Raw genomic sequence first — 11,804 nt, forward strand, 5'->3', positions numbered from 1 at the left:
GAGACTGTGTGGTCTGGTGGTTAAAGAAACAGGCTTGTAACCAGGATGATCCCCGGTTCAAATCCCAGCTCAGCCACTGACTCACCCTGTGACCCTGAGCAAGTAACTTAACCTCCTTGTGCTCCTTCTTTTGGGTGAGGCTTTGTTGTAAGTGACTGTGCAGCTGATGCGTAGTTCACACACCCTAGTCTCTGTAAGTTGCCTTGGATAAGGGCGTCTGCTAAATAATAATAATAATAAATGTGTACATGAACGGTTGTGGTGGTCCATGTTTTCTGGGTCCAAACTTCGACTCGAATGAAGAAATTATTTTCCTGCCACAACATCATGAGTTTCTGTTTTTTTGTTTTGATTTATTCCATTTTCAGGGTTCTTATGTTATATTCCATCCAAAAAGTGTGCTGATGGTTTCTTTCTGCTGTAACCCAGAAGTAATCTTCAAGATTTATGAAGTGTTAAGGCAGGGGTTTTCAACCTTTTTTTTTTGCAATTGTACCCCTTATGCCTGGAGGTTTCAGCTAAAGTACCCCTTTACAATTATCGCTTTACTGAATGGCACCACAGTTTCAAGGTAGAATAATTGGATTAACAAATCTTTTTTTCCACCTTTATTTATACCAGAACAGCTTGGGACTAACAAACTGTTGGTTTAGGACAGCATACCAAACAGTAATTTCAAACTTTTAAGTCTTTTGACTCTGTGTAATCTAATTTAACACCCAGCTTACCCCCTTCGAGTTAGGGGTGTTACATAGAAGTTACAAAGATATGCATCAGTCTCTCGGCATCCTGTGGTGAGAGAAAGCATCTTAATTTTGCATTATTTTTTAGATGGAAAAAAGACACTTTAGTTATGTTCCTAATGTGGGATTCAAATGAAAGATCAGGGTAAAAAATAACACAGAGATTTCTGTCTTTGACTCAGTGGGGTAGCTGTCCACTGTACAGACACATTGATTGTTAATTTCTGTCTTTGACTCAGTGGGGTAGCTGTCCACTGTACAGACACATTGATCTTTGATTTTTTTTTTTTACCACAAAGTATATGACACACATCTTGCTTAGACTTTCTAGTCTGACAAAGTTTAAACATTCTTGGCTTTTAAGTGGGTCTCTTCTCTGAGAGGCCTTTTCATCCTTATATGGATAAATCTGACACTTAACCAATCTCTGGCTATGCTGGTTGCCTTTTTTGTCATTACTTTGCAGTTGATGATATTAAAGCTCTAAGGTCTCTGTTATGTAAAACAATTTAGCTTCTTTACACAACTTGTTTTTATCAAAAATGTATATTTTTATAATAATAATAATAATGATAATAAACAATAGTGGGTATCTGTTTCTTCCCCTATGTGTGGGTGACAGTGTTTCTTCTGTCTAGTACTGTCTCCTAAATTCTGTGAGGGGCCTGGTTAGGCTTTGTTTTCTTTTCCAAGCTGGTCATTAAACTTTTGCCCATTTTGTTTAATATACAATCTGTCAGCTGGTGGATGGGGCTGCTTACCAGCAAAACCATGAAGGCTCAGCTCTTGTGGATATGTCTTTCCTTCTTTTCTCTGACCTTTATCGAAGCAAACAGTATGTATTGTGTGTGTGTGTTTTTTTTTCCTTTCCAAAGTACCATTTTAAAAAGGTACTTGTATTGTATCCAGGTGAAATCAATTAATGTGGCTTTAAATCTGAGATTAAACCTCCTTTTTATGAGGGCCATTGTATTTTTTAGCTTTAAACAAGTTTCGTAACTGTTTAAAGTGTGTTTGGTGACAACATATCTGCGTAAACTTTAAGACTGTTACGTGTGATATTGATGTGGGGAGAGGGTTATACTGTATTTTTATAATTACATTACGCAAGGCAAAGCATTATTTTTTTTTAGAAAAGCAGCCACTCTCCCCCTCCAAACCCATGCTAATCTGTTACTTGTGTACCAGTGTCTTAGTGTTTCTATCGCAAGAGAGTGCTAGTCAAGTTTTCAGAAGACATAAACATGCCAACAGCTTTTTAGAAGAGCTAAAACAAGGTAACCTGGAAAGAGAATGCAAGGAGGAGCAGTGCAGCTATGAAGAAGCGAGGGAAGTGTTTGAGAAGGAAGAACCAACTGTGAGTCCTGGCCCCTCTCTCAATTTACAAGCATTGGCAGGATCCTGCAGAACAATGTTAGCCTGGACATAGTTTGTATCACTGTGTGCTAGTATTAACCAGACACAGAATTACTTCAATATGAAAGAGAGACTAATGAAATAAAATCTGGATATAAATGTGCTGTAGTTATTTTTCACTGCGCTGTTGTTATTATGATTGATTCCCCTTTAATGGGTATAGGTTTGATCAGAGCTATGAAAAGATCCAGTTTAACACACAGTAAAACCTTTGGGAGGGGGGACATATAGGAATTAACAGAATAAACTGTCAAACACACTCCAATAATCACTGGTATATACTGTAAATACCACTTTATGAAGGGCAAGGGTGGAGATGATGTACTGGTCACACAGTATGTATTAGATTTTGGTACAATAGTCCAGGCCCACTGATAATCCATATGCTTAATTAAAATAACAACAACAACAACAACAACAACAACAACAACAAAAAACATGAAATCAAAGCAATTCAGAAACTGTTTTGTTTTAACAACTGTCATCTTTGTTTTTCTAGAATGAATTCTGGAACAAACATGTGGGTAAGACTCTATTATATTATATAGTGTGAAACTATTTATATGATAAGCATGTCAATAACTAACCATAACAGGCATTTACAGCATTTCTTCCACTCTGAATAACAAATCTCTCATACAGAATGGAGAGAAATCCTGCTTCCTGATTGGCTGACAGGATATATGTGAATGGTAATCACCAATAACATTGGATCAAATCTCTGGAACTAGTACTTGTTCTCTTAGCAATACCCCACAATCCCACAATACTTTTCACAATCCACAAATTGCATGTAATGTACACCCCAGTGTTCTTTATTGCTTAATTAATGCATTACAACCTATCTATTAAGCAATGTGTTAATAAACTATTTGAAATGAAGTCCTAATATAAAGTGCTACTTCTTTCATTTAAATTCTCTATATGTTTAATACGTCTGTCATGCTTCATCAACTATGTGTCTGTGTTTATGCAGACGGAGACCAATGTGAGAAAAAACCTTGTCAAAACAATGCCGACTGTAAGGATGTGTGGCAAAGTGCGCCACCCCTGGGCTAATTATTTGTGTTGTATGTTACGTGTAGTGTGTTAATGTTATTGGTACACAGGATATAAATGGGTCTGTGTAACATGAGTTGTTTAAAATGTATATTTGTATTTAGGCACGAGGATTGCACAGCACTTCACATGCAGGTAAAATGTAATAATATGTGAGCACGGGGAATTGCACTTTATTAATTCATGTGCAGTTGTACCGCGACTCCAATTGAATGATTGATTAGCAATTGAGTCTCAGTACAGCTGCATGTTTTCACTCACTCAGGGTTGTGTGTTCGGTGAGTGGAGAACGGGATTGGGGACGGAGATAATAAGAATAGTTATTTAAAATATCAGCTCACCGTGTTTGTCTCTATTTCGGCTAAAGTGCCGTGTCCTGTGTTTGTTTGTTTGCAACTTTTTATTTTCTGTTTGTTCATTTATTAAATGGTCAGCGCAACCAAACGCTCGGCTTCACCAAACTCCACCTCTCTGTTTTTTGTGTTGGTTTCCTGGTTCTGGTCTGACCCACTACAGCCGTCTTTGTGACAGGATGATATTGAATCATACACCTGCCTCTGCAATGAAGGCTTTCAGGGGAAAAACTGTGAAATTGGTAGGTTCAAGAGAGCAATCATTTCACAAGTACAACAGATGCCTGGAAAACACTCAAATATTCTAAATCCATCAGTAGTTGCATTTATTGGAGAGGTTTTCAGGTCTAAGGCTCAGTTCGCTGGAGTTTTGCTCTTGGTTAATGTGTCTTCGTTTACAGAGGTATACTACCAAAACGTAACTCTGTCCAAAAAAATGTAATGATACTGCAAAACAGACTGAAATGTTAAGGGTACTCTGTGTCCAAAATAGTGCATTCAATTGCCCACTGTTAAGGCTATGGGGCTGGCTCACAGGCAGGTTGTACTCTGTTAAATCAAATAGAGTAACAGGGCCACACAGAGCCTTAATAGAAAAGATGCACTGTAATTGCAGCAAATCCATAACTGTGATTGGTTGATTTCTTATACATGTACATGATTTATAATGCATAGCTAGTAACCACCTGTCTGTTTCTTTAATCTTCATTAAACACCCTTTAGAAATTCCAAATCTGTGTGAAACCAGCAATGGGGATTGTGACCACTTCTGCAAGATGGAAAGGGACATCAAGTGTTCATGTGTTGAGGGGTATAAAGTTGGACAAGATGGAAAATCATGCATACCTGATAGTAAGTAGTTTCTTTGGGTAGTAAGTTTATCCACAACTTCAAAGTAATCAATTCTGTGCAAAACTAAAGAAACTGGTAGAGAATCGTTTCAACAGGTGTCTTTTTTTAGTCTACCAAGTTTGCAGTCAGTAAAGATATTGTAAGACTTGTATTCCTGATTTTAGGTCATATTAGGGTGTATCGGAAAACATTGAGCATGGTCACATATTTCCAGCTTTAGAGACTGATATCATGTACAGTAGGCCTGGGAGCTCAACCCCTGTTGCCTAGCGATTAGCATGCTTGCTTGCAGTCCCCAAGGTTTCGCATCCAGCAGTCCAGAGTTTGTAATTCTTCATTGTTATATATTTTAAGATTCAAATGTTACTTTTTTGAGATTGCATTGAGTAAATCTTACATGCATTTAAATTACCGGATTCTGTAGAGTCAACGCCCAAGGGGGCCTAAAGCTGACAGGCAGGGCTGAAATTACAGCCAATAAAACATTAGGTAGATAGATTAGATTTAAAATGACGCATGCCCTCAATTCGAAGGTTGAGCACAGCACAGTCACACTAAAGAATAAAGCAGTGAAGTTAACTTATTTATTGACTGGTGAAATACAATTCAAAGTTTCTACTGTTTTGTTATTTTAAATATTTTCACAAAATAAACATTAAACTTTAAAGCTACAGCGTGCAGTGCAAAAGCACAGCAGGAAAAACACATGTGTAGGTGCAAAAACACTACAATAAGTCAGCTACATTTAAAAAAATATATTAACAGGTGAAATTTGATCCACTAAAATAAATGGCTTTACATAATCTAAGAAATTGGAGCATCCAGTGAAAACAACACGAAATACATTAAAGTAGCGTCCAAAGTAACGCTATAGCATTAAAATGTTAAATACACACAAAATGCTTCAGTTAAAAGCTTTTCCAGAAAAATTCAAAACTATGGATTGTAGCTTTTTACTAGACCAGATATGTTTCTGATTACAGTTTGACCATGTAGGTATTGTATTCTAGCATATTGTACAGTATATACATTTGGGATAAACAGTTACTGTATAAAAAAAGCAAGAGTTAAGTATACAGTACATAGATTTGATAGTTGGCATGGTTGTCCATCCATTTCAGTGGAAAAATACAGAGCTCCTGCCTAAAGTTAAGAGAACCCTTATCTGTGTTCCTCATTTTACAAGCCTTGAAGTGCAAGTAAAACTGCTTTAAGGGATAAATAGAAACAATGACCATACTGTCTTATAAATATAATGGACTGGTTTATGAATTCGGAACAGTGCACTGCTTATATGTACACACACACACACACACACACAGTGTACAAAACATTAGGAACACCTTCCTAATATTGAGTTGCACCCCCTTTTGCCCTCAGAACAGCTTCAATTCGTCGGGGCATGGAGTCTACAAGGTGTCAAAAGCATTCCACAGGGATGCTGGCCCATGTTGTCTCCAATGCTTCCCACAGTTGTGTCAAGTTGGCTGGTAGTGGATCTAGTTCCATCTCATCCCACAGATGCTCAATTGGATTGAGATCTGGTGACTGGGCAGACCACTGCAGTAAGCTGAATTCGCTGTCATGTTCGTGGAACCATTCCTGACAATCCTAGCCTTGTGGCATGGGGCATTATCCTGCTGAAAAAATCCATTAGCAGATGGATACATTGCTGCCATGAAGGGATGCACCTGATTGGCAATGATGTTCAGCTATCCTGTGGCATTCAAACGTTGCTCCACTATTATCAAGGGGCCCAATGTGTGCCATGAAAACACACCCCACACCATCACACCACCACCAACAGCCTGAAATGTTGACACGCGGCATGATGGATGCATGTACTCATGTGGTTTTCTCCATACCCTAGTCCTCCCATCAGCGTGAAACAGCAGGAACCGGGATTCATCTCACCAGGCAATGTTTTTCCAATCCTCCAGTGTCAAGTGTTTTTGTTCATTAGCCCACTGCAACCACAGTTTCTTATGTTTTGCTGAAAGAAGTGGAACTCTGTTAGGCCGTCGGCTGTCATACCCCATCCGTGTAGAGGTACGACGAGTTGTGCATTCTCTTATGGGTCTTTCGACACCAATGTTGTACTGGACTGTCAGTTAACTAACTGTAGCCCATCTGTTGCTCTGCACAATTCGTGTCAGCCTCCTTTGGCCTCTTTCATCAGTGAGCCGTTTTCGACCACTGGCCTGCCTTTGGCTGGAAGTCCTTTGGGTGGTGGACCATCCTTGATACACACGGGAAACTGTTGAGCGTGAAAACCCAGCAGCGTTGCAGTTCTTGACACACTCAAACCGGTGCGCCTGGCACCTACTACCATACCCCGTTCAAAGGTACTTAAATCTTTTATCTTGCCCTGTGGCAGGCTGGAGAGTGGATAGAGGCCCAGAGACAGTCTGCAGTTCAAAAAAAATACTAATTTTATTATAAATAACACAAAAAAGTGCACAATGGCAAAATAAAGGGATTTAAACACAAAAAAAACCCAATACAAAAACAAACTTACAAAAACAAGGTTTCCAGGCTGGGCAATGCCTTCACTGGATTCAAAAACAAACAAACAAACAAACAAACAAACAAACAAACAAACAAACAAACAAACAAACAAACAAACAACCAAACAAACAAACACCAACCTGCTTCCTCAGCTCCCTCCTCTCTAATGAGAAGCAGAGGCCTCCTTTTATGTCAGGTGGCTGGGCACTGATTGATCGTTAATTAACCTAATCAACTAATCAACCCCAGCCACCTGAACATAATAAACCCAGGCAGGTAGGGGAAATTAACCCCATCCGTGCCAATTTAAAAGGGCAGAGCTTTGCTCTGCCACATGCCCATTTACCCTTTGAGTGGCACACATACACAATCCATGTCTCAATTGTGTCAAGGCTTAAAAAATCCTCCTTTAACCTGTCTCCCCTTCATCTACACTGACTGAAGTGGATTTAACAGGTTACATCAATAAGGGATCATAGCTTTCACCTGGATTCACCTCGTTAGTCTATTTCATGGAAAAAGCAGGTGTTCCTCAGTGTGTGTGTGTGTGTATATATGTTATTAGTGAATAGAACAAAACCCATTTTAATACTGGAAAGGTTTTTTTAATTTATTTATTTTAGGGGAGTTTGACACCCTAAAGGAAGAAGGGCAAGAAACGACTCATTGAGTCAAAAGTGCTTATTCATAGCAGGTACATCCAATAAACCAAAAACGATGACATAGTGAAACTGAAGGATCCAATAAAGTTCAGCAAGTACATCATCCCCGCATGCCTACCCAACCGAGAGTTTACCGAGCAAGTCCTTATGAATCAGCTGTTTGCTCAAATCAGTGGCTTCGGGCGCATTCATGAGCAAGGAAGACAGTCCACCAAGCTGCAAAAGCTGAATGTCCCATATGTGGACAGGCACGTCTACATAGAGTCCAGCCTGTCCAAGATCACTGCCATTATGTCCTGTGCTGGCTAGGAACACAAGGAAATAGATGTCTGCCAAGGCGATAGTCACGGATCACAAAGGCACTTGGTTTGTCACAGGAACTATCAGCTTCTATACCCAAGTCTCCAGGTACCTGGGGTGGATTCAATAGACTATGAAACGTATCTAACCAATACACAGTACACTTTTTGTTAACTTTTCAGAGTTTCTCCTGATCTTGATGGCCTTAAGCAGTACTCAATTGTGGCTTTTATACCCTCTTAATTACCTGAAGTTCTTGATTTATCTCGAGGAATTTCATCTAGCCCTATATCGTTAACACACCACAAATTCAACCTTGATTACTAGAACAGGTTTTCTTTAAGGGTTTAGATACTTTCATTTATCCTGTATCACTACAGCTTGATACAGCTGCCATTTAAGTTGTGATTTTAAACATCAGAATACTCTACCAAAAAGCAATGCTTTCAAACCCTTTCATTTGAGTCTTATAAAAGGAATCTACTAAAGGTAAAATTCATTGTGAACTTTAAAGAGCAAATCACCCCTGGACATAACAAATGGTACTTTCTTGAAGTGCCTGTATGGCAGGTTAAGATGTATTCTTTGTTTGATGTTACCCGGGTCATGTTTAATTCTTGTTAACCAGACACATAGATTATTTTCTTGTACTGCTTTTGACTCAATCAGTAATAAATGTATTCTCTTTATTAATTGTGTTTTATTGTATAGGCATAGTTACCAACTCAGAAGTAAACAGCTTTTATTTTAGGTTCTTGAAGTTATTTAGTTATCTGTATTTTTTTCCTTTTAGAAAAGTGTCGTAATAATGATTTAATTAGCTTTAAGAACCTGTTAGCAAAGGTAGACACTGAAATACATAACTGTACAGTCTAAAATTTTAAAGAAAAATAAGTATGCATCGATTGGATTACATGTCAATTTGCTGATGCCTCTAAATTCATTCAGGCAGATATCATCAAAAAGGCTTTTTCTGGAGCAAGTTATGACAGCTACAGTAATCGTATGTGACGCTAACCCAAAGCTGCAATTTGTTGGGTGCTCTGAACAAGATGGCTTTGCAGGGGTGACGTCAGACCAGAAACAGACTCCAAACACTGATGAATGGCGGTGAGTTTTATTATAAATAATAATAATAAATAAAACATTTAAACAAAACACACGACTGAAAGTAAAGGGCACGTTGGCCAAAGTAAACAGACAGACAAACAAACAAATAAACAAAGTGAACGAACCCAAAAAGTATCCTGCGAGTCCTCTTGCATGGGTAGCACTTGTTTATATTTAAATTACTCTCCTCTCTCTCACCTGTTCTCTACTTCCCAAACACACAACCCCGAGTGAGTGAAAACATGCGGCTTTTATGCAGTTGTACCAAGACTCGATTCCTAATCAATCACTCAATTGGAGTCGCGGTACAACTGCATGTGAATTAATAAAAGTGCAATTACCCATGCTCACATACCCATATTTATATCCTGTGTATTTTATACATAAACACCAACATTAAACACACTACATACAACAGAAAACATTAATAAACATAAAGGGGTGGGACACTCCGCCACAGGTGCTAAAGGTGTTTTTTTTTGTTTGTTTTTTTTTGTCTTTGTTTTTTTTTACTGCATTGTGTCTCAAAACAAAGTTTATTACAAATACAGAAAAAACAGACACAAAAAAACTCTACAAATAATAAGCATGGACGATTTGAAAACACGTTTTGATAAATTGCAGAGGAAAAGCCTGAAAGAAAGGTACACTATGAAAAATGATTGAACTCTGTCGTAAACACTTTGACTTTGGCTGTGAAGGGAGGACAAATGAACATACCCCAACATTTGTTAAATGCAGGCTATAACAAACAGATCAAATTAGTACTGTTCTTTCAGAATTACAGATACCCACAGCACGTCTGTTCAGGGCTAGGTCAATGAACCCAGGCATATTCCCACACTGTTTGCTTTTGCATGCTTATGTCCCTAAGAGACAACTAGAGAAGAAACACGAGCAGAATCAACAAAACAAGGTGTCCTGTTGAACTGCAGCACAGAAACACGGTCAAGCTGATCACAGCATTTTAAAAGCAATACACTAATGTGGAGCCCGCTGCTGACGTCTTTCTATTGTCTGCTTGTGCTGTTTCCAGTGAAGAAGCACTATATGGTTGGAATAACAGATTAAAACCTTGTTCTGTAGGTGGTTATCAAATCAATCTTCACTTTCTTCTTTTTCTTCAAACATAGTCCCACATGCAAGCGCATATCTTCCATACAAACAGACCACCCATATTTAAGTGCATGAACCTTTTGCATGACTACATTTTTACCGTTCAAGGTCTCTTAGGCAACCCGAGTTGTTTGCATGTGGGTTAATTAAACCCTCATACCCCAGACCACGTGTTTCTGTATGGGTTTTTTTATTTTTTTTTTCAAACTATGAAATTTGAAATGGATTGTAACACTTTATCTGGCTATGATATATAATGTAAAAATGCTTAAGAGTGTGGTGGAGTGTTCCGCCCCTTGTTAATTAATTAATTTTTGTACTGTTATGATTTATTACTATTTTTATGTATATATGTATTTGTTCCTTTTATTATTAATACGAGTTTTCGTTTGTGTGTTTTGGATCGGCAGGGAGGGGGTTAAATTCCTCCCTGCTAAAATACATGTGAGAATGTGGCTGGGGCCTTAATTGAGTAATTGTTATTTATTGATTAATTGGGCTCCAGCCACAAACTATAAAACTCAGGAGAGATCCTTTGCCTGGGGAGTGTGTCAGAGGAGAGACGTAAGTCTGTGGAACAAGTAATAAAACAATTGCTATGTATGCTGGTTTCGCAACCAGCATACTACTTGTTTAGTATTTGTTTGGCCAATGAGCCCTTTGTTTTGTCCAAACTGTTTGTTTTATTATTATTTAATAAAATACTGAGCGCCACTGCACTTCAGTTTCACCCGCCAGTCCTTGTTTGGAGTTTGTGTTTCTGGTCCAACGTCACCCCTGCAGCCAGCCACCCTTTCTTAAATTGACAAAAGCAAATTAAACAGAAAGCAGTGTAACATCATTCTCACTGGTCCTTCAGGCCAATACAATTACAGAAACAGTATTCAAACACTTGAAAGAACACTTGATTGAAACCCTGATAGCGAGTTACCATCATAAATGATCTTTTGATAGGGCATTCCAAAGGGTTGGTGCAAGATGGCTCAAATAGAGACCAACCAAAGACGCACACTCGGACACTGCTGAAAGTAAAGTATCAGATGGCATCAGTTCAACCCTATGTGTAAAATAAGCATCATTACTGTACATACAGTATTCTAACAAAGCCTAGCACAAGTTGAAAAATGATGGAGATTCATGATTTCAAATAAATATTACTATGCCTGGTCTATTTACAACATCATTTAGATGTTGCTTCATTCAAGACCCTATTAAAATTTTAGTGAGGTAAATGATTTATTACATATCACTATATATTTTGTGATTGTTTTTTTTTTTTTTATTATTATTATACACAATAAATATTGTGTGCACACTGACCTCCACCGGAGAGAAGCAGTAAATAGACTTTCCAGATGGGAATCTAGTGGGTCTATCTTTGGGACAGAGGATGACCTATGAATTCCAGTATTGTACTCATTATACAAATCATTGTTTCTTTCAACATAAATGTAAAAGCTGGTAGTGATGGTGACATCAAGAGGATGTGAAGTTAGCCACCACTCTTCGACCTAGCCCTTTCTTAGATAATTTGCTATTTGTTAATTGCTGAGAGCGTTCATCATAATCATTTCTGGCTAAACAGTTTCCTACAGAATCAACTTGCTTTACTTTCTTTGCAGTCTGTTTAGCTCTACAGTTTTTTTTTTCTTTTTCTTTCTTTTCCCCAAGTTTTCAAAGAAACA

The 11,804-nt window shown here is 38.2% G+C and overlaps 1 protein-coding gene across 1 annotated transcript; it reads left to right on the forward strand.

Annotated features, from left to right (window-relative positions):
* The first annotated feature begins 192 nt into the window (after nucleotides 1-192).
* LOC121327782 (coagulation factor X-like) lies at nucleotides 193-7,902 on the forward strand. The gene is made up of 5 exons (XM_041271993.1): nucleotides 193-2,100; nucleotides 2,659-2,683; nucleotides 3,136-3,198; nucleotides 4,295-4,423; nucleotides 7,658-7,902. The coding sequence occupies exons 1-5, from the start codon at nucleotides 1,906-1,908 to the stop codon at nucleotides 7,900-7,902; spliced, it is 657 nt and encodes a 218-aa protein (XP_041127927.1). The 5' UTR covers nucleotides 193-1,905.
* Nucleotides 7,903-11,804: the final 3,902 nt, after the last annotated feature.

The sequence above is a fragment of the Polyodon spathula genome, chromosome 15 (genome assembly GCF_017654505.1).
Source record: "Polyodon spathula isolate WHYD16114869_AA chromosome 15, ASM1765450v1, whole genome shotgun sequence".
NCBI lineage: Eukaryota > Metazoa > Chordata > Actinopteri > Acipenseriformes > Polyodontidae > Polyodon > Polyodon spathula.

Bases quoted from the DNA above. Each gene is read 5' to 3' on its own strand.
- LOC121327782 (XM_041271993.1), top strand. From the start codon at position 1,906: ATGCTAATCTGTTACTTGTGTACCAGTGTCTTAGTGTTTCTATCGCAA. The intron at 2,101-2,658 runs GTGAGTCCTGGC...TTGTTTTTCTAG, and splicing joins TTGAGAAGGAAGAACCAACT to AATGAATTCTGGAACAAACA. The intron at 2,684-3,135 runs GTAAGACTCTAT...GTGTTTATGCAG, and splicing joins ATTCTGGAACAAACATGTGG to ACGGAGACCAATGTGAGAAA.